This window comes from Dipodomys spectabilis, unplaced genomic scaffold, assembly GCF_019054845.1.
Source record: "Dipodomys spectabilis isolate Male_0828 unplaced genomic scaffold, ASM1905484v1 ptg000017l, whole genome shotgun sequence".
Lineage (NCBI taxonomy): Eukaryota > Metazoa > Chordata > Mammalia > Rodentia > Heteromyidae > Dipodomys > Dipodomys spectabilis.
Genome location: NW_024870694.1, coordinates 7,094,701 through 7,117,983, shown reverse-complemented (window position 1 = coordinate 7,117,983; position 23,283 = coordinate 7,094,701). Strand labels below are relative to the sequence as shown.

Genomic DNA, 23,283 nt, shown 5'->3' with positions numbered 1-23,283 from the left:
CCCTTAGCCCCATTTAACTCAGCCATCCTGCTCAGGATGTTCTACAGTTTGGGAACAGAGAACCACTTTTGCCCCTCAACGCAGAGTTTGGAAGCCATGCTATGGGGAATTCCTGTGGAGAAAGGCAAGTCACATGACAACCTCAGTTCTTTGTCTCCCTTTGAATTTTACCTCCTCTGCCTGTGACTGTTTGTACACAGAACCTCTGTTAACAGCACTCCATGCCTGGTGGCATAAGCCAGCCTGTGTGTCTAGCTCCTCAGTGTACTCTGGGCTCTTTGAGGGAACTGTTACTCATCTGGTACATCCTCAAAGCACATATTAAGGGCTTGGTAATAGCTAGCAGATGGACCCTGGCAGAAACAACAATGAAATCAAAGCTCCTCTGTCCCTTTCTGCCAACCTATAAGTCTCTGAAGAATCCCCAACAATAAGGCACCTCAGCTTGGCAGAACTGTCATTATCTTCTGATATGGAAATTCTAAAGTGCCTAGGCCCCTCTAATAGGCTTTGTTGCTTTGCCAGTTTCACAGTGCATGACTGGTAAAATATGGGAGACAAAGAGATACCTGGAAGACAGGATCACTTTTAGCACAACTACCAACTAAAATTAATCAATGGTTAAAATCTTGCCAGTTGCCCAGTGAGTAGTCTTTTCTGTTCAGCCAGTGTCAGCATGAATTTGGAAGTATGAGACAGACAGACAGACAGACAGACAGACAGACAGACAGACAGACAGACACACACACACACACACACACACACACACACACACACACACACACACACACACACCACTTAGCTTTGTCAAAATATAAAAGAAGCTCCTTTGAATCTCTCTAGTCATGGATAGGACAAGCCTAAAATCATCAACTTATAAATCAGCATGTCCCAAACCTCACTTGTAAAACAGTCACTTGGAACTACAGGCTTACATCGGGGTAGGGACCATGAAAGCTCACTCAGCCTGCAGGATAATAACAGGGCTTGAAACCTAGACAAGAGCAGTTACTTCAAAGGTTCAACTGATCCTCCAGGCATGTTCCAGCTCAGGAGCCCAGGTACAGTCAGGAGACCAGTTGGTTGCACTACCACTATGCTATGGGAGTGGGGATATCATGCACTGGAGGAAAGGGCCAAGGTTCTTTCTGCAGACCAACTACAGGATAACCCTGAAATCCCCTCTGGGTATCAAGCATTTCCTCTATGTAGGGAGGATTTTCTCTGATACTATGCCTCCTTTTGGGAAGACAAACTAAGGGAACACAAGAGAGTTCTATGGAGAATAAGAAGGAAATGGGCAGGAGCTAGAAAGAAAGGGAAGGAGAGGTACACCTCCCCTCTCCAGGGCAGAGGTGACCCCCAAGATCACCTGGGAGATCTCTCCATCACATCCTCTCTTCCAGAGAATTAATCACAAGACGATTCTCCAATCAAAAAAGCTCCCCAATCCCAGCTGCTGAGCCTGGGTCCCCAGAACGTACCCACAGTCTACCCAGCAGACGGTGCCTTGTCCTTTCACTGCCTGGGCCACAGTGGACAGTAGCCTGAGATGATTTTCAGCGGCTGCTTCTGTAAAAGAACAAAATATTAAGCATTCATGTCCAAGAGCTCCTGGGCCGTGGTCAGGGTGAGTGAATGTAAGAAAGGAAGACGCTCTGATTCCATGTGTCAAGCCTGTGAACCCGGTATGGCAGAGTCTTAGGGACAAGCTTCTGTGGACAGGATTTCAACCTCAACTGTCCTGCAATGTTTTCCTGCAAGGTGGCTGTGTTTGACATCTGTATGCTGGAGAGTATGCATCTCTTTCTCCATTTGACCCCAGCAAGCTCATTCAAAAGGCCCGCCAGGCAGATGCTGGTAAGGAGAGCAATCTGCTGCTGCCTCTTCCACCCAACACCATATGATACATCCCAAAGCCAAGCAGAAATGATGTCTGAATTATGTGCCTCCTCAGATCTCCTTTTCCAGGGTGGATAATGGTAGCTGTTTGTGAATACAAAGCATGCTGAGCCTTTCACAAATGTGAACAAAAAGAATCGTTCAAGAAACATGCACTGAGTGGCTCAGAGGAGGCACTCCCAGGAAACCACAGCCAGGGCAACAGGAGGCTGGACCACTGAGGCGGGGAAAGCCATTGTTCTGCCCTGCAGATAGGCTCTGGGGGGAATAAAGGAGAGCAATACAAAGCTCTCCCATCCCAGGCCTGCCTTTCAGCCACAAGAAGCAGGCACTCCTTGGAATGATGGGAGGAGGGGAAGAAAATCTAGTTTCTATAATGCTCAGAAGACCCACAGGAGGACACAAGTCTGGTGCAGCAGGAATGGGCAAGAACAGGAGGTAAAATAACCATCCAGGCCCAGCTTTCATCAGGCCAAAGCAGGAAAGAGCCTAGGAAGCAGGCAGCAAAGGGGGTTCCACTCTCAATGATCTGAGACCAGATTGGGCAAGGGGTGAAGAGATCAGACGAGAGATCAGGCCCTGACTCTACTGCAGACCCACTGAACCAACCGTTCTACTCTAACTTACTCTAAGATTTCCTGTCTCAGTCCCATGCTGGTCCCAAAGTCCTATGGCTATAGAGGTAACTTGTTTCTTCCTAACCCGCATCAGAGGACCCAGGAGGCAGCATAGGGGACTGACTTTGCCACCAGGAGCTGGTAGACATTAAATGAATCCATCATTCCCCCTCAGCTTCCCATGTCCTCGTTTGTAAATTGGTTTCTGTCTGACAGCCTGTGCGCCTCCCTTGTGGCAGAGGAGCAAATGAGATGTTCATTAAAGCACCCTAGCATGAGTCTGCCCAGAGAGAGGAACAAACAATCCAGATCATCCATGGGATGAACCATGCCTATTGAGGACCCTGAACCCAAGAAAAACAATCCCCCTTGCCTCAGTTCTCCTCAGTTCTGACAACAGTGAAATGCTAGTCATATGCTGGACTCCTAACAACAAACTCAGGAGTGCGTGTGCCCAATCCTCAGAAGAAGACACAGTAGTAAGTAGCAGCAAGGGCAGCCATGTGCCAGGAATGCTCAGAAGGTGCAGGTTTCAGGAGGGACACATGTCCAAACCATCCATCAACCCCAAGTGCCAATGAATGTCAAGGATGAGCTGCCTGGTAAAGCTGGCCTGAGAACTAGTCCAGCTATTGGCTGCTGCTTCTCTGGGGGCACAGGAAACTTGGCATCCTTTGGAGCAGCGAAAACACTTAACTCTACTGGAATAACACCAACAGAGGCAGCCATTCATCCTTCCCCAAAGTTGCTGCCACGAGCCAAGCAACCCTCTCTCGATCCCCCATGCCCTCGGCAGTCTCAAGGTCAGAGGACATAGGCTGCTATTCCTACCCAAACTAAGCTTCTGTGCTTGAGCCTAGGACTCACTCCAAAGTCAGTCTTGCATCTGACCCAAAGCAGGACAGATGGGAGCTAAGCAGGGCCAGCGCTGCCTGGCCTGGGTGAGTGCCCCTAAGCCTGGGACCAATTCAGCTGGCAATAGGCCAGCCTGAGCTGTTAATCAGCTGCTCCAGTGAAGCAAACCCTGGCAGAGCTTAGCCTAAGCCTATGCAGGAAGCTGGGTGTCCAAGTCGCTGATCACTGTGTCTTCCCACACGCCCTTTCCCTCCTGAGGTAGTAAAGGGCTCAAGAGTACATTTCCCAAGAAATACTCACAATAAGGAACTGAAATGGCCCTCAGGATGCTAAAGGGCTGAACTCCTACATAACTCAGCCTCCATCTTCTGAGAAAAGAGGATAGTTCTAACACTTTGGACTTTCTCTGAGGAGTTTCAGTCCTAATGTCTCACCTAATGCCTCTCCTTACCTCCCCCCACCCCATCCCACCTTATTTGATAAGTGGCTCCCAAGGCCAGGAAGGAACACTTACCAGACCTGGAGTAAAGCACCAGTACGTTATTCCGGGTTCTAAGAAGTTTTTTCAAGTCCTTGGGGTCGGAGACTCTCTCAATGAGTGAGGAAACCTTGGCAGAGTACAGCCAAGTTGGCAGGACCACCTGAGAACCAAGCAATCAGAAACTATGAGTCCAGCTCCTGGCCTACCTATGGCACCCACCAGAAGTGCTGCCTAGAGCACATTTTACTTCTCACCAGTCCTCCTCAGGATACCACTATATCTGTGTCTGCAAGGACATCTTCCAGCCCTTTCACGTCATCATCCTCTCCTCCAGGTACTTCGTCAAAGCTTGTGGTCTATAAACACACTTGCTACACCCATCAGTTTATAGAGTTCCTTGGAGTTCAAGCTCTGCATTTTATACATCACCCCAAAAGATACACATTGGAGCAGTAAGAAAACTCCATCCTACCTTGAAGTACCAAAGCAAAAACCCCACAGGAAGCAGGGGTTCAGGATGAGAATGGACCAGCAAACTTAGAAGGTAATTAAGTAGAACCTGGATCCTCCTGGCTTTCTTCCTACAGAATCAGCCAATCCTTCAGATCACCTAATCAAGGACTACCTGAGATTAAACAAGCTACTTTCCAGCCAGCCACCAAAACCTCTGGTCCAGTGTTTACCATGACACTTAAGCTCTATCGGAAATACAATGAGCAAATTGACTTTGCATGAAATCCATCACTGGGCACAAAGCTGAGGCTGGCACTGAGCCCTCCTTATAGCTGACCTGCTTCCTCCTTATTTTACCTGACCTCCAGCCCCACCCCAAAATAGGAGCAAGGGATCTGAAAACTGTCAGGAAATGTCTGTCCAACTTAATAAATGACAAATCACACCCCCTAAAGGTCATTCATAGAGGACGCATTACAAAGTGAGTCCTTGGCAACTCTCATGCATGCAAGGAGACCATAGCACAGTGAGTCAGGCCGGCATGGAGCTGGTTGGAGAAAGCAGGTGGGGCATAACTGGGGGTATTGATAACCTGGGTAAGGAGCTAGCCCAGACAGGAGGCAAGTGGGCACATGGCTGACAGATTAGCAGGGTAGTACAACCTCAAATGGGGGCAATAGAGGGGCAGGAGATAGTGAACAAAGGCTAAGAGCCTCCAGGGGAAAAACAACCAATTCAATGACTATTCACAGGCAGGAAAAGTCTAAACTGGCTCCAAGGATGCTTAGAGATGGGGAAGACTAGTGGAGAGGCTCTTCCATAGGGCTGAGGAAGACAATGACAGACTCAAGCTGCAGATACATAAGCAAGAGGCACTCATGAACACATCCTGTGGCTAGAAAGTAAGCCACAACTTAAGTGACGTCTCTATGAGACAGAACCTAAGAAAGGAAACAGGGAACACCCTAATCCAGGAGGAAGGAAAGGTAGGGAAGGTGCTGTGGGCACTGCTCAGGGAGGAGAAACAAGGAAGGACAAGCCAGGATGGGAGTTCTGGGGACATATGGGGGCATTTCAGTGGAGTGGGCAGACTCGAAGCCAGGCTGCCTATCGATCCCACCTAGCATAGGAGCTGAGTGACAATGAAGTCAGGAGAAGGGTGGTAGACATAAAAGATATGGGATTTGCTTGGAAAGGCAAAATTTGAAGGTCTGGGAGAAAGAGAAGAAAAACAAAGGAGATGTCCAGATCCAAGGGGAATTCAGGAGATGACCGACAAGGCTGCTCGTCTTCAAAGGAGAGAAGGATGAAAGGCTGTGTCTGCCCCAGACAGACTTTGCCCCAGCCAGTAACAACAGAGGCAGCCAAAAAGGCAGCCCTTCCTCCCTCTCCTAAAGCCCAAGGCAACCCTGCAGCCACTTAACATTCTGCTTCCCACTCACTCGTGTCTGTTAACCTTTTTGCATGTATGTCTTCCTTCCCTTTAGATGCAGTTCCAGTGAGCTTGGATCACATTGTCCAGAACCTTCCTGCAGACTCTGTAAGTCACAACCCACAAATCTTGCTAACAACAATAACCAAGGCCACAATAACAGTTAATGATGCAGACTACCAGGTCCTTTGTTGCACCCAGGCAGGGAGGGGGCAGAATGGGAGCAGTGCTTTCCACACCAACATGGTATTGTTCAAGCACTTGGTATACTCTTTGCTTGGAAGTCAATGCTATAGAGGTCAGGGGGAGAAACAGATGCCCAAGCTCATTGTCTCCACTCACTGCCTTTTTCCCACTTGCCAGCACTCTGCTTTACCAGCACTGACCTCAGGCTGAACTGCCTGTGCTCCTCTGGCAGTATCGAAAACATTTTCGTGGTACAGCCCTACCTGTCTCAGAAAAGCAACAGCCCACTCCAGCAGAACACCAGCCTCCCAACTCCTAGCCCAGTGGCAGCTCCTCTCAGAGTACCAGTTCCTTTCCACCACCCACCAACCCTTGGTCAGACTGGAAGGATCTCTTGAGAGTCCTGCAACACCCAGAGTTCTTGCCCCATTTAGCATAGCTGGGCAACAAAGGAGAAGACTGAGCTACTTCCTTATCTACACTGTTTCCCACCACCCAGTTTCAGGTTTCTGGGCTTTCCCTGCTACCCTTCTCCCTTCTCCTTCTCCATATTTCAGACACTGCAAAAAGAGCACTGACTTTGGAGTCAGACAGATGTAATGCTATCATTTACAGCCAGATGATCTCAGCCTGGATACTAGACCTCTGAGTCCCATCTTCCCACTTGGAAGGGGAGAGGGCAACACAGATGCCAATTTGGCAGGCTGGCTTGGGGTTACACAAGGGAGGAAGGACATAAAGAACCTAACAATGCTTGGCACACAGAAGCATGTAATGATGGTTAATTACCTTTATTGGTATATTAGTGAGCAAGAACAACAACATAATAGGGACTGCCTCTTCCTCTCCAGGGCCCTGCCTGTGATTAAATGAAGTAGCAGGTCCAGACAGGAAGGTAAGCACACGTACACACATTCAGAAAACTTGGCATTGTCAGCCAGCTGTACAGCGACCCAGACCAAGAGGTCACACGGCACACATAGAACACACTTTCCAGGTTTTGTGTACTGGACCTCATTTACCCCTCACAGTGATCCTCGGGCAGTTCTTGCCTCCTCTACAGATGAGGTTAAGTGACCAAAGTCACACCGTAGGTCAGCAGCAGGATCAGAGCAAGAACATGACCTTGACTCCTGGCCAGAGGAGGTTCCTCTCTGAACCTTACTGGATTCCTGAGCAGTCAGCAAGCCACGCCAAAAAAAAAGAAAAGAAAAGAAAGAAAGAAAGAAAGAAAGAAGGAAGGAAGGAAGCTGTACTTGCCAGCAAGAGGAGCAGCTTACACCTCTCAGAATCAGGGACCAGAAGGTCCTGGAGGGATTTACTTTAACTCTCTGCATTCTGCAAGCCCAGAAGATCCTGGGGTCGGCTAAGATAGTTAGGATAAAGATATGGAGTTCCTTCCCCAAATCTGTTCCTATTAGAGACTGTGTGCTGGGTGGGTATACACTCCCTCCTCTACACCTCTTCCTGGCAGGCACCCACTCTCCACCTGCTCACAGCACACATAAACATCCCGACTGTCGCTGAATCAGTCTGCCACCATCCACCACCACCACCGGACAGAAGAGCCACACCACTGGAGAATAATCGAGGAGCACAGTCCTCTCTATGTTACACCCTCCCCTTAAAAAGGCTCCATCTTGAGGGGTGTGCCAGCACCCTCCTGCTCCTTTGCTGTTGAGGGACAGCGCCGTCTGTCATTCTACATTCACTGTCTGCTGCAGATCCTGAAGCCAGAGATATTTAATTATGTAAAAGCAGCTTGCCAATGAAGAAAGATTTGGGGACAGAAAATTAACATTTAGGAGGAAGGATGGAGGCGGGACTTGACCTTTTTGCTCTGTCACCTGAGTAAAGAATTTCTTTACTGGGAGCTGTGAAGAAACCAGTTTAATTTAGTTTAACTCACATTTTGCTCAAAATAGCTCTGAAATGTCTGATCTGTAAGTTTAGACACTGAAGAAGCTGGAGGCAAAGGAAGTAGGAGAGGAGGGTAAAAATGGACAAGGGTCTGAATCCAAGGTCTGAGATAAGTTGGCTGAGAATGCAGAGCTGAAGATTTGGGAAAGAAGGCACCATACTTACAGCCAGAAACCTAAGTTTGTTGCTGACCTTAATGGCTTATGACCTTGATCAAGTCATCTCTCCTCCAAGTCTCAGTTTCCTCTTCCAGAAAATGGAAGGATTAAAAGTGATTTCCTAAGTCCTTTCTAATTACAGCATTAAGTAAACTGTTGGAAGCCATTCACAGTGAGAGCCCCATTGTCCATGTGGCTACATACCACATATTTAACCCTGGAATGTAAGCACAAGATTTAGGAGGCCACGTCTAGGAACTGTCTCTACTAGACATCTGATAGGACTCTTTTAGTCTCTTCCTGCCAGCTGCAATTTAGACAAGATGGCAGCAACTCAAGCAGCCAACTTGAAACAATGAGAAGAAAGGACTTGATGAACATACATTATTAGCAAGAAGATGTGAGGGTCCCAGCCCACAAAATTGTGGTGAACCTGGAATATCCCTCTCTCACTTGAACACGAATAATGTTTGTGACTTCTCTAATGCAAAATCATTCTGAGTCTTCTGCAACACACACAAATAGAGTTGAGTATGTAGTTTAACTAGAAAGGAATACAAATCTCTGTTTCTATGGAGTTATTGCAAAGTGCCTTAGACAGATTGTGAAGTGATTGCTTTACCCTTGTTCTTACTGATGGTATATGCTTGTTCTTCTCTGGTACTCTGGTCACTTGGTGATAGCTACCCATACATCAGGAGAACCAGCTGGAAACTTGGCAAGTTCCCTACCTAGCCCTTTTGTAGTCAAGAGATTCTGCTGGAAATCAAGAGGCCAGGACATCTCCTTCAGTTCCTAGGTTTGAGTTGGGCTGATTGGTTTCCCTACACAGAAATCCTCAGCGTTCCTCATGTGCCATCTTGAGCCTCCACAGCCAAGGACTCAAAATCTCCTCAAAATGCTCAACCCAGCTGGCCCCAGAAAGCTGAGAACTTAATAACTGCAATGCCACCATGTTCTGTGCCTTACCAGATTCCTCCTGGACAGCTCCAGGGGCTTTGAGGGGAGCAAGCTTCAAGCTCCCTTGCCATGCCATGTGTCTGCCAATTGCACTCTAAAGATGATAAATACCTCCATTACGCCTTTCTAGGTGAACTAGCTCAACCTACCCATTTGATCTCAAGTCCTTCCCCATTTTGAAGGATCCTCCCTGGTCACAGCCACCCCAGGTTAGATCTCTTCCAATGTTGGAGACCAGCACTATCACTTGAAGAATAATATGCTACATTGCACTGTGGTTTATTTTTAGAATAAAGACCTGTAGTTCCATAATTATAAATATAGGAAATTAATCTCAACACTAAAATCCTCACTGGTAGATGGTAGCTTAAAAAAAAAAAAGGTTGAAGACCAAGTACAGAAGGCTCATGCCTATAATCCCAGCTACTCAGAAAGCTGAGATCTGAGAATCATTATTCAAAGCTAGCCAGGCGGTAAAGTCCATGAGACTCTTATCTCCAATTAACAACTCAAAAGCAAGAAGGGGAGGTGTGGCTCAAACATACAGCACTAGCCTTGAGCAGATAAATCTCAGGGACAGTGCCCAGGGACTTCAGTGACCCAGGACTTGCAAGCAGGTACACACATATGCACACACACAGGCACATGCACACGCGTGGGCGCACACACACACACACACACACACACACACACACACACACACACATACACACAAGAAAAAGAAGCACCATTAGTGAATCTCTTAAAATATGGAGCCCAGTTGTCATACTGCTAGCAGAAAGCTAAACCATACAACTCTTTCAAAAGCTACTTGGTGTAATTATCAGGCATCTTGAAAAGATTTGTCCTTTTTGATTTAGTAATTCCACGTCTGAGAATATGTTATGAGAAAATCAAAACAGGGTCTATCTCAAATATGATTCCCATGATCTTTTCCCTGTAAACAGTCTAAATGTCCAACAGCCGGGGATGGTTACACAAGTTGGAGCAAATGCTCAAAGAAGAATACAGCCAGTATAGATGAACTTAAAGACAGTATAGTGCAAAAGTATTTGTCATCATGTTAAGTTTAAGAAAAGTTCATAATATACATAGTATGATCACAACTATGAAAACAAAATTACTCAGAAAAGGACTAGATGGCAAAAAAATGCACAAGGGTAATATTTTATCCTTGTTAATAGTTACTCTTACCTTACAGTTTCAAAGTATCTTCTCACCAGAAAACACAATTTACAGTATGTCCCTCCCCCTGGCCCACTTTACTAAGGGACCAACATTAATATCACCAGTCATGGGTCAAATTGACATCATGTAGCTCCTGATACAATGAGTGAATGAGACATTATCAAAAACCTAATTATGGGAAACTCTTCAAAAATGTCAAGGTCACTGAAGACAGAGGATTTATTCCAGTGTAAAGGAAAATAAAGGATAATTAAATGCAATGTGGGGTTCTATATTAGGTCCTGACCAAGTTGTCCCTTCCATATCTTTAGACTCAGTGAATGTCAGATCAAAAATATTCAAAAATACTGTTATCTGTACTGACATTCACACTTATTTTTCTTATCATTATTTGCTAGACAATTATAACTGCATTGTGCTAGATGTCAAAGGTTAGTTAGAGGTTATTTAAAGTATGTGGGAGAATATGTGCAGATTACATGCAAACACACCATTTTCATAAGGCATTCATGTTGTTGTGGCCATAGGTAAGGGTAGGTCTGAAACCAATCCCCAGTAGATACTGGAGATTGTTCTACCTTCCTGACTTCAATCATTGTATCTAATTATTTTGGCAAGTATAAGAAGCAAGTGTTATTACTATACCTAATTTAAAAGGAAACAGAAACTGAGAATTAAGAAATTCACTGTATTATATAGCTTTCACTCACCCAACAAAATGCCCGAGAAAAATGATTTATAAAGAGAAAAAGGTTATTTTGGTTCAGTTCTGTAGGGTCCAGCCATGACTGGGTTAACACTGCTTTTAGTAGCTTCCTAGAATGCCAGGATGCAATGGTGGGAAGCTCAGAGCAGGGCACAGTGCTCACATTACATGGCTAGAAAGCAAGAGGAAGAGGAAAGAGGCTGAGGTCCCACAATCCCATTCAAGTACAACCCCCAAGAACCTAGGAATCTTTCAAAAGGTCTCACCTCCTAAAGGCCCTACCACCTCCTAATAGGGGACCAAGCCTTTAACATATAAGCCTTTGGGAGGGTAACACAACATAAAACTACAATACTTGCTCAAGGCTACCCAAATTCAGACTCTAATCTGACAAACAATACACAAACATGAAAAAGGCAGATCCCCACAGCTGCACACACCTGATGGCTCATGACATTAATTCAAGGCTAGCTGGATTTCTGGCACATGCCCAGCATCCCTAATCTGAATATCTAAATCCAAAATACTCTACAACCAAAACAATTTTCTTCTTTGAGACAGGGTCTCATTATATAGCTTTGGTTAGCATGGAACTCAAGATCTTCTTGCCTCAGCCTCCTGAGTGCTTGGATTACAGGCCTGAACCACCAAATCTGAAACTTTTTGAGTTTTACATGAAAAGTAGGAGGTTCCACACTTGATACCATGTGATGCACCACAGTCCAAACACAGGCACATTAAAAGCACTACATACAATCACCTTCTTGCTGAACTCATGTCTACAGTCCTTGCTGGTAACTCATGTCTGTAATCCTTGCTACTCAAGAGGCTGAGAGCTGAAGATTATGGTTTGAAGGCAGCCCAAACTAAAATGTCCAAGAGACACATCTCCAATTAACCAGCAAAAAGCCAGAAGTAAGCTATGGCTCAAGTGGTAGAACACTAGCCTTGAGTAAAAAAGCTAAGTGATAATGAATAGGTCATGAGTTCAAGCCCCAATATTGTCAAAAAATTACTTCCAGGCTATGTATATAAGCTGTATTTGAAAGATAAATGAATTTTGTGTTTAGACTTGGGTCTTATCCCAAGGACGTTTTATAGTATATGTAACTATTCCCCCAAAATATCAGAAATCTCAAATATTTCTGGTCCCAAACAATTGGGTAAGGGTCCTCCATCTGTATTTTGCTTCCTTTAAAGAACCAAATCGCCTGTTTGGGGCTACACAATATAGTTCCTCAACCCTCTTCGCTCCCATGTTCACCACAGCATAACCATGGCTGTAACAGGGACATAAACATGTCAACAGGGACAAGGTAGTGGGCAGGACAATTGATCCAAGAGCCTCTAAAACAAGGTTTTCTTATCCTGAAATTGCAACCGCAGTGCATTTAACCAAGACTTAAGTCCCTGAGGCTATTAATGTTTTGGAAACCGTCTTCTAGAGCCAGAAGGACTTGGGCGGCTGCCAGCCTGGCGGTGCCAGGTCTGTTAATGAGGAGAAACTGGTAGAGGGAACACTGAATCAGAGAGCAAAGAGGGGGAGGAGGAGGTGAATTCCCACTCCAGAATCCTGACTTTCATCAAAACTGTTAATTGATAAGAAAACAGCAACTCTGGTGCTCATGACCCACAGTGTACAGCCATGCTTTTACACTCATTAGCTCATTCAGCACTCTACTGCTGAGAGTCTAAACATACGTTTCCAGCCTGCAGGTCTCAACCCAAGAGCAATCAGAAAGCCTGTTCAGTGGGGGACTCTTTTTAATGGCCGGGAAAAGAAGATATCACTGTGTGTCACAGGTAGCAAGATAGACTAGGTGTTCAGCAGAACATTTATGTTGCTGGATTTATGTATATACACATAGGACTATATTGTAAGTGTTCTCACAGGAGTTTCTGTAAAAATGTTTATAAAGTTGCTATAGACAAGTAGTGTGGGAGGTGGTCCTACCCCACTTCAGAGATGTGATAACAGGTTCAAAGCAGTTATCAGACTGGCCTAAACCTAACTAGAGCCAGGGCCTGAACCATGTCTATGAGCCCAGACCCACACCCTTCTCAACACTTGTCTATGAAAATAGCTCCCACTTCCTACAGCTTCATGCAGAGCACAACTGGAAAAGCTGGCAAGTCTAGTACAACCAACTGAAAAGCGCCATATTGACCATTATCTTTCCTCTGCTACATGAATGCCCACAGTTCCCCCAAATCCCTTAAAGGGAAAGCAAAAAAAAGAGAGCTCAGACCAGCTTTTGCCACAGTGGACAGATAAGGGAGACAACTGGTGAGCCTGTGTCCCACCAAGTGGCGAGAAGCAGTAACCTTAACTGGCCAAAATACTCTCTGCGGCCCAAAATGAATGATCCTTGCTACAGTTGGATTTCAGAGTCCCCCAAAGACCCCTGGATTAAAGGCTTCGTCCCCAATCTAGGATACATGTGGAATGTGGTGAAACCTGTAGGAGTGAAACCTAGTGAAAGAAAGGGGGGTCACTGACAGTGTTCTCTTGAACACTGTTCACACTGTTCCCAGCAGTCATGAGGTGACCAGACCTCCTCTGCCACCTGTTCACACTATCACTGTGCCCAAAGCATTAATCACAGGTCCAAAGCAACCACACTGAAGCCTATGAAACTGTGGGCCAAAAACCTTTCCTTTTGATTACCTCAGCTATTTTGTCACAGCCACAGAAACCTTAAACCTCTCTCTATATATATATACATATACATACATACATATATGTATATACATTTGCTGTACCATAGCCAAAAAGCTATAGCTTTTTTTCTTTTTTTTTTTTAATTTAATTTTATTTTATTTGAGAACATACTGTACAGAGGGGTTACAATTACATGGGCAGGATAATGCATACATTTCTTACCAAGCATTGCAGCCTCCTCCTTTGTTTACCCTTCACCTCCCTTCCCAGCCTCCCCCCTCCCCCCCACCCAATCCTTCCCCCCCCCACACCGACATTGTAAAGCTCATTTTTGACATGACATTTTGTACTTCTCATTGTTGCAACAGGTCCACCTGAATCCTTAAATGGCTTGTTTGTCCCTATCTCCTCCACAAGTTATACTGACATCAAATATAGTGAAAGTGGGGGTTACACTGTGGGGGAGGGACAAAAAAAAAAAAAAAGATTCCTGGACCTTATTCTCTTTTCTTTTCTTTTCTTTTTTTTTTTTGTCCTGGGGATCGAACCCAGGAGGTTGTACTTGCTAGGCACGTACTACTGAGATACATCCCAACCCCTGGGCCTTATTCTTGAAGAAAGTCACCTCTGGGTCATGGAGGGACCAAAAACTCATTTTTTTTCTCACCTACCCTAAGGTGGTTTTTATTCATAGCCAGCTGGAGAAATTCTGCTCCTGACTCATCTTTTAAAAACTCTCTGCTCTGTATAACTAATTTAAGCTGGAGGGGGGGGGAGGGGGAGGGAATCACATGTCACTCCTCTGTCAACTCACAGCTAGCTAGCAGTTAGCTGCTGCCTCGATCTCCCTAGCACTGTGATTAAAAGCATGTGCCACCACTCCCAGAACTGAGGTTATTTTCATGGAGAAAAGTTACATCTTCACTTTCACTAACCTCTGATATGTAGCTTTTCCTTTATTACAAGATATTTGTGGATCTATGAGTGCTTTCTGCATTTATGAATGGAGGGAACATATAATTGAGTATTTTTAGTAGCAGGACCTTCACTAACAGATACCACCTTTTTAAAATTCGGGGACAGATATTCTGAGATACTGTTTATGTGTACCACTGCTTAAAATTACAGAAGTTGTCCAACCTGCATTCAGATCTTCTTACATGATACACTAACAAAAAGCAAAGATTACAAATTTGCTTTTATAATAATATTCAACAATATTTTATAATAATATTCAACATTATTTTGATAGGACACATAGGTTTTTAGAAAAGCTCTTCCTGCTGCTCTGCATTGGGTGAGGAGTCATATATTCTTTCCGAGCATTTACTACTGGATTAAGTCACTAATTAGTGGCTCTCCTACTAGGCCACTGGTAGAACGATGAATTGTGTCTTATTTATTATTACATTCCCAGTGCCTTGGTAATAGGGCCTAGCTCATAAAGATCCACAAGGAAATACAAAAGAGTGTCTGTTGATGAACATCTGAGACACTGGTAGGATGCTGATGCTAGTCTTTGTTTCCTGGACACAGGCAGTTACTCAGTCTTGTATGAGTTACCTAAGATATAGCAGAGGCACTGGGGATTGAAACCAGGACCTCTCACTTGACACCTATTCTAACATTAAACTTTGTTGTTTGTTTTTGGTTGGTCATGGGGCATGAACTCAGGGCTTGTCTCTGAGCTTGCTCTCAAGGCTAGCACCCTACCACTTTGAGCTACAGTACCACGTCTAGTTTTCTGGTGGTTTCCTGCCCTGGCTGGCTTTGAATAATAATCCTCCAATCTTATCCTTCTGAGTAGCTAGGATTACAGGCATGAGCCAGTGTCTGGTTGTTTGTGTTTTTTAAGACAGGGTCTCACTAACTTTGCCCAAGCTGACATTGAGTTTGTAATCCTCCTGCTTCCCAAGTAGCTTGAATTACAAGGGTATGCCTCCTGATAAGAGCAAATCTGCTGGAGGAAAAAAAAAAAGAGAAAAGAAAAAAACAAATCTGCTGGTCCCTGAACACTCTCAACCTCTTGGCCCAACAACAGAGTTTTCTAGCCTAACCCACACTTGGGCTCAGTATTGGGGTCCTTGTTTGTGGTGCTCCAGCTACAGCTCAACCTGGACCCTCATTAGCCTTCCCACAAGGGCTAAGGCTCATACAATCAAAATGTCAAAGGGATCTTGACACTAAAGGGATTGGTTGAATGGACATTCTATTCCTAACCTGCCGAACTGTAACAAGATGAAAACTGCACATACACTTAGTGTGTATATGTACTAGAACTTCAGAATGACTTTGAGAAATAAAAAGACACAAAATTGACTATTCCCCCCTCGTTCCATCAGGGTCCTTAACCTCCCTTGGCATGATGGCAAGGCTAACCCCTGGTGAGAAGTGCTCACAGATTGGTGGAAGAGTGGTGGGGGGTTGGGAAGAGCTGCTAGGAAGGAGGCAGCTGGGGTCTGGTAGGCTGCCCTGGGGGTGCCACAACCATCAGGGAGCTACAGACGAGCTGCACAAGAACTCCAGGAAAAGAGCTGCCAACACAGCTTCCTAAACATTCAAATGAGCCACCATATGCCCTAACCTCTTCCTCCTCACCTTTGCCTTCCTGGCCATATACACCTCCTACTTTGTCAGTGCTATCACTCCTCATTTCTCTGTCTACTTATCTCTGCCTCTCTAGGAGTCATAGTACTTACCCAACACCACTGATAGGGAAGATACAGAAATGTTCTGTAAACTCTAAGGTTGTCTATAAATATATCAGAGTTGTCGTGATTCTAGTCAACAGAGCAAACCTATAGCCAGAGGCTCTGGAACCAGCTGCAGGATGAGCAGGATCAGACCAGCCCACTATGGGGAAGCACTGTTACTCCTCCAGTCCCTGCTCATACCCAGAGATCACAGAGGTGGGGAGAGTTCAGTCAATGCAAAATGTAAGCTCATACCCTATACATCCGTTTCTGGCCTAGGTCACAGACTCAAAACCTACCACAAGCACTACACAAGATGAGAGAACCCCATAGAATAAAACCACAAAGCTAGGGTGAAACCCTCCAGGGATTAGTGTGGCTAGCAGATCTGTTCCCAAGAGGGGATTGACTTTCAAAGGGAGGGAGAGAAAGGCAGTGACAAAACCCCCCTGTCCTTCTGGATGCAACCACTCCCGAGGTGTCTCCACAGTGTTCTGGCAGAAGAGTGAGCAAGGGCAGAGTCAGGATCCAGCTCCAAGGAATCCTGTGAAGCCCAGCAGACTGGGTCCCCCCTTGGCAGCCATGTCACATGCCTCCCATTCACATACCTCATCTGACCCCTCACTGCCTGCCAGCGCTCTGCCCTCCCATCCCACCCCCTCCTACTGAAAAGCATGCAGTGCTGCAGGGCCCCCATTGCTGCTGTGCACTATGCTATGTGCTTCCTGTGTTAGTTCTCATTTTCAACTCTGCGAAATACACAAATCTTAAAGAGAAAAGAAAAGAAAAAGAAAGTAAGGTAGGGCCCAAAGCTACACAGCTCCTGAGTATCTAACTGGCTGAAAGCCGACATTCTTCCCTCCATATCACCCTTGTAGATAACAGGGAGGAAAGCAAGAGAAAAAAGTATGCCTTCCTCTTCACCCCAACCCTGTATGTGGCCTGACAGATATGATTAAAAGGGCCACTTCCATCATGTCCCTCCATTCCCTAGTCCAGTCTCCAAGGCTTTGTCAGACATTTATGGTTCTTTAAAGGTGGCTCATGCCTGTAATTCTATCTACTCAAGAGGTTGAGATCTGAGGTCTGCAGTTCAAAGCCAACCTGAACAAGAAACTATGAAACTCTTATCTTCAATTAAGTATACACACGCACACCTGTGCATGAGTACACACACACACACACACACACACACACACAAGCTCAGGGCCAGTTCCCAGGCTCCAAGTTCAAGCCCCAGGATTGGCACCAAAAAAAAAAAAAAATTTAACTTTTCTGACCTTATTCCCCAACTACCACATTCGGATCCTTCCAGTTATCCTGGCCTATACCTCTTCAATTCCCAAATCTCAGTCTGCAACATTCACTCATTCATTCCACCAAAGAGACTCCAGTGCTTTCTGACTGACAGGTCCTGGGCTAGGTGCCAAGGCCATGGCAGACAGGAAGATTACTGAAGTCACAGGTCTCAGGAGTGTGCCCTCCTTGTGAGGCCAGCTCCTACATCCCTCTTTCTAAGACCTTATCTGGCCACTAGGTACCCATTGCCTGAATCCCAACAGTCAGCATTTGCCATGTAAATGGCACTCAGCCGCATCTCTACTCTGCATGCCATGCATGCAGGGTTTGTTTTAAGACTTCCTCAGTAATGTGTTTATTTCTGTAGGAAAAGTGCACTCCGGGTTCCAATCTGCATTATAAATGGCAATTAGGTCCTCGGGCCAGCCCACAAAAGCCTATTAAATATATAATGGTCACAGAGAAGAACAGAACCTAAATGAGTATACCTTAAAAGCTCTACAGAGAGATAGGGGCAAAGGTCTGCCTCCAGCACCTTCATGAACTGTTTCCTAGAATCTGGACTTCAGGCTGCCTCAGGAAAGCAGGCAGGACAAAAAAGACTACAAAGGCAGAGGAGTGGGAAGAACCTCGTTTATATATAATTCAGCAGGTCTGGCTCTACTCCTAGCCCTGCCTTTACTTGGGAGTGGGGGGGGAGAGAGAGGGGTTGGCTGTAAGGCAGTCTCTTCCCTTGGGAACTCCATAGCTTCCATATACAGTTAGGTGTGGTGCAGTAGTAGAGGGCTTGCCTAGTGTGCAGGTGACCCTGGGTTCAACCCCAGCACTACAAGATAAAAAAAAATAAGAGGGTTAATTCTCAGACTTCTGAATCTCATGTGCTACATTTCCAAAATATACTTGTGAATGTTATATATTTTTAAATAAATTTTATCAAGAATTGACATTTTAATAGAAAATCATGCTGTATTATTACCAGTGTTATTTTTCAAAACAACTCTGTAAATAACTCACCCAAATCATGGACATCATCAGAAAAATGGAAACATTTTCTGTGTATGTGTGTATATGTTACTGGGGATCAAACCCAGGACCTCATACATACTAAGTAAGTACTCTATCACTGAGTCACATCCACAGCCCTAGACAGGTTCTGTTTTGCATTTAGTAACATGAAAATGTGAATTAAGAAAAAAAAAAAACCACTCACTACTGGTGAGTGGACCAGTGAAATTGGTCACAGACCAGCTCTAGTCCTTGGCCTGACATTTGACAACCATTGAGCTGGGAGACTAACAAGCCATTTCTCCACCCTGGGACTCCAGGAAGTCTGTATGGCAATCAGCATGACCATGCTACTATGGAAGGGCAGAGAAGCCTCCTCAGCCTGTGAGCTCCTGGAATTAATTGTGCTGCTTCCCACCTAGGTATTGGAAGACTGAAGAACAGCTTACAAAGAAACTTAAAAAAGAAATAAGAGAAAAGAACCTCAGCTAGGTGTAGTGATTCAAGCCTGTTAATCCTAGCAACTTAAGAGGCATATTGGGAGCTGAGGCCAATCTGGCAGAAGTTCATGAGACGCCATCTGAATCTATGGTCTAGCACTGTGGTATGTGCCGGTTACCTGTTATCCCAGCCCCAGGGAAAGCACAAGGGCTAGCCTGCAGTGCCACGACTGTCAGCCCTAGCCACATGAATAAGCACAGATAGGAGAATCAAAGCCCAGGTTGGTCAGGCCATCAAAGACCTCAAAATAATAAAGTGGAAGGGGCTGCATGCTCAGTGGCTGAACACCTGCCAGGCTGAGTATCCCCAGTACACTGAAAAAAAAAACAAACACAAAAAAAACTTTAATTTGTCTGATTACAAACTTGTACATATTCATTTGGAAAACATAAGAAAGCATAAACAAGGATGCATATGAAAGTCATCTACCACTCCACCTTCCAGAATAATCATCTGAAATTTTCATGCACTGTGAATTCTTCACATGCATAACTTCAGCTACTCCAGGATTTTACTTCATATCCTGCTTTTCATACTTGAGGATTTTTCCATCTCTTTGGGTAGTCTCCATCAACACAACATTATTCATAAGCATTCATAATAAACATTGCAATGGATTGAAAGTTTGTTAAATTCGTATGTTGGGATCCTAACCCCACAGTGCAAATATTAGGAAGTGAGGCCTTGGAGAGAAGGTGAGGCCATGAGGGTAGAGTCCTCATGGATGGGACCAAGAAAGCTCGCTAGTCCTCTTTCTGCCACATAATTCAGAAGTCTGCAGCCAGGAAGTGGCCCTCCCTAGAACCCTACTAGGCTGACATCCTGCTCTCAGACTTCCAGCCTCCACAACTGTCAGAAAAAAAAAAAATTACAAGCCTCTCTCCATTTATGGCATTTTCCTCACAGCTGCTCAAACTAACCAACATTACTCTCCTTAGTATGAACAGGCTAGAAGTTACCTAACTATACCACGATCACTAAGCCAGTAAGGCATTTTCATATTCTTGCTATTGTAAAAAAAAAAAAAAAGGTGGCTGTCTTTTATATAGCAGTTCCCTCTTGTGCAAGGAGGATGGCTCCAAGACCCTCCCTGGATGGCTGAAACTACAGATTGTACCAAACCTTATATATACTGTTACATTTTATACACACATACTTTTTGTTGTCGGTGGTGATAGTGGTCATGGGGTTTGAACTCATGGCCTGGGCGCTGTCTCCTGTCCCTGAGCTCTTTTGCTCAGGGCTAACACTCTACCATTTTAAGCCACTGTGCCACTTCTAGTTTTCTAGTGGTTCATAAGAGTCTCACTGACTTTCCTGCTCTGGCTGGCTTTGAGCTATGATCCTCAGATCTCAGCCTTCTGGTAGCTAGGATTACAGGCATGAACCACCAGTCCCTGGCCACACATATCTTTGATAGTTTAGCAATCTGGCACAGTAAGAGATTAACAACACTAATAGTAATAAAACAGGACAATTATAACTACATTGTGATAAAAGTTATGTAAATATGGTCTCACTCAAAATACCATATTGAATTGTACTTTTTCTGTTGACCATGGATAACTAAAGCCATGGAAAGCGAAACTGGAAAGCAAGGTACTGTACTTTATATCCCTTGGGTCACAGTCCAGTGTTGAACACACATCAGCCTTCAGTAAATATTGAGTGACCCAAAGGAGACCAATATGCTCCCAGAAACCCAAGAAGCCCTTATCAGATCCATACTGAATTTTAATTTACAGAGCAGTTACTCATCATTTGACCCTGGAGGCTCACTCCACTTTACACCTGCTAAACCAACTATAGGCTTAGGGGAAGGAGAGGATATAAATTGCTCAGGACTCCCAGCTTCTAGTGCTGGGCAAATCTCCAGCTTTTTCAAACCACCTGGGAGACCTCCATTGCCTAACTAACTCCCACACTCCAGACTCTGCTCAGCCTATCTCAGGAAGGCTCAGTTGACACTCCCTCTAAATTTAAATATGATTCCCATTCAACGGAGGGTTCCAATAATTAGGATACTAGTACTAGCATGTCGGCCCAGCCAAGGCAACAAACATCTCCACATAGAACAGGCACAATGTGTATTTTGCTCCTCACTCAAAATCCAACCCTGTGCCAAGCAATGTGGTTGATAAATGCTTACTGAATGAAATGTCAGATGCTGAAGGCATTTGTTTCCATAGGAGGGAAAGAAAAAGAGAAGGATTTGGGGCCCTTACCCTTTCACAGAATCCTAAGGCAAGCAAGGAACTGATAGGGGTCAGGTAGGAGATGGTCCCATCCCCAGCTCAGTTCTGCCTGTCATGGAGACCCACCCAGACAACTGGCTGGGGAAACTGGTGAGAAACAGTATATAGTATACCCAGTATATAGTATATAGTATACCCAGATACATTGAAGGACAATGCCCCACTCCACTCTCCCTCTCTTGGTCCTGGAGAAGGGCAGAACAGGGAACAGGGAGCTTCCTTCTCCACCCACTTCTAGGCAACAGAAAAATACAAGCCTCTCATCATTGGGGATCCAAAATAGACAGAGCTTTGGGAGATGTTAGTGTTTAAAAGAGACTCAAAGCACACTTTTCCTCCCAGGTGCTCAGTATCCTTGCCACACCCAAAAGGGAAAAAAAAATTTGAAATATCTGGATCGGTGAGAATGCCAGAAAGAGGAAGTTCTTTAACGACTTAGGAAGGGGATGGAGTGGAGTGGGAGAAGCCGGGATGGTCCTAACATAAGAGAGATCAAAAGTTATGGGAGGGTTGGAGAAGGCCACAGCATCCCCCATCACACACCCAACACCCAGGCCAAGCCCAGGTCCCCAGCTCCCCGGCACACCCATCCCGACCTGGCACACCCAGTCTGATCTCAGTGATGCCTGGGAACCCCCCCCTCACACCCCCCCACAACCCACTCCACCACCCCCCCCCCCCCCCGCAGCAAGGGTAACAAATTCCTCATGGTTGGCTCACCCCTCCCAGCATCCTGACCCACCCTTCTAGCACTCTCGTATGATTTTGCAGTTCGCATTGCTTCCTCTTCCGACTTCTCATCTGACCCTCCCCACCACCTCACAAGGCAGGTACCCTTATTGTCCCCATCTGGCGGGTGAGGTGACACGTTAGATGATCTGCAACGCCCCACCACTTGAAAGTGGCCGGGGCTCCTGGCAGCTTCAGCCCGGTTGTCCGGGGTCAGAACTCCTGAGGGGGGGAACCCCACCCAGCTCGCAGAGTCTGACCCCCGGATGGGGGGGGGGGGGGGAGGCCGGGCTGGGGAGCCGCAGTTTCCCAAGTCGGCTGGGGTCGAAACCAAGAACAAGGGTGGCCCTACCGCGCAGGTGGAAAGCTCCCGACATCCCACCCGGTACTCACACAGGTGCGGGGCCCCGAGCCCGGGGCGGGACGGCCCCCCTGACCCGCCAATGTCCCGCCCTCGGGACACCGAGGGCGCCCCCCGCCCCGAGAACCTTGGCCCAGCCAAGTTGTGCCATGGCGCGAGCACCCAGCAAGGCAGCACCCGGCGCCCAGGGCCACCTCCGGACCCCGCGCCCGCGAGCGCCCGGCGGGGACACCCCGAAAGAGCGCCGGAGCCCGCCCGCGGCTGCCTGCCCGGCGCGCACGCCCTCACCCCGGCGCCCCGCGGCAGCTCCGCACAACCCGGGAAAAGCGGGGGGCGCAGAGAGCCGGCCGGCACGCGGGGCGCACGTGCCGGCCCAACCCCGGACCCCGCCCGGACCCCGGCCCTTGCCCTCACCCAAATCGCCAGCAGCAGCCCCCACGCCGGCCCGGCCCGTGCCATCCCCGCCGCCGCTCTCCACCGCAGGCTCCGGTCTCCACCGTGGCTCCCGCGCCCGCCCACCCGCTAGCTCCGCCGCGGCCAACCGCCACAGCCACTTCCCAGCCGCTCCCCGCCTCCGCGTTCCCGGTGCCACGTCTGCCAAAGCATGCGCACCCAGATGGGCGGGGCGACAGGGAGGTGCATGCCGGGAGTTGTAGTCTTTCCAACCAGCACCTCTGGAGTGTGACTTGGTCCCCAGGGTATGTGTGTGACCACTGGAGTGAGGGCAAGAAGGCCAAGGAGGAAGGCAGGCAGTTGATTTGAGGAGGGGCGGGTGGGGGGGGGTGCGCTAACTACATGCTTCAGAATCAGCAACTCACTCTGCTCACAGAAGTTAATTGCTCCCCCCATAGAAGATTAGAAGTAACCCCAAAGAAGATTCTAAGTCGTTTGATTGTCAATGATGGCATCCTGCAATGTTG

The 23,283-nt window shown here is 46.5% G+C and overlaps 1 protein-coding gene across 1 annotated transcript in view; it reads right to left on the bottom strand.

Moving 5' to 3' along the window:
• The window catches only part of Pdia5 (protein disulfide isomerase family A member 5), an 89,451-nt gene extending 66,549 nt beyond the window's left edge, over positions 1–22,902 (bottom strand). The window contains exons 1-3 of the mRNA XM_042669674.1: positions 22,778–22,902; positions 3,889–4,015; positions 1,485–1,572 (exon numbers count right to left, since the gene is read on the bottom strand). Of these exons, the coding sequence (XP_042525608.1) occupies positions 1,485–1,572; positions 3,889–4,015; positions 22,778–22,822 (260 nt within the window). The 5' untranslated portion in view covers positions 22,823–22,902. The remainder of the gene's footprint in view (positions 1–1,484; positions 1,573–3,888; positions 4,016–22,777) is intronic.
• Positions 22,903–23,283: the final 381 nt, after the last annotated feature.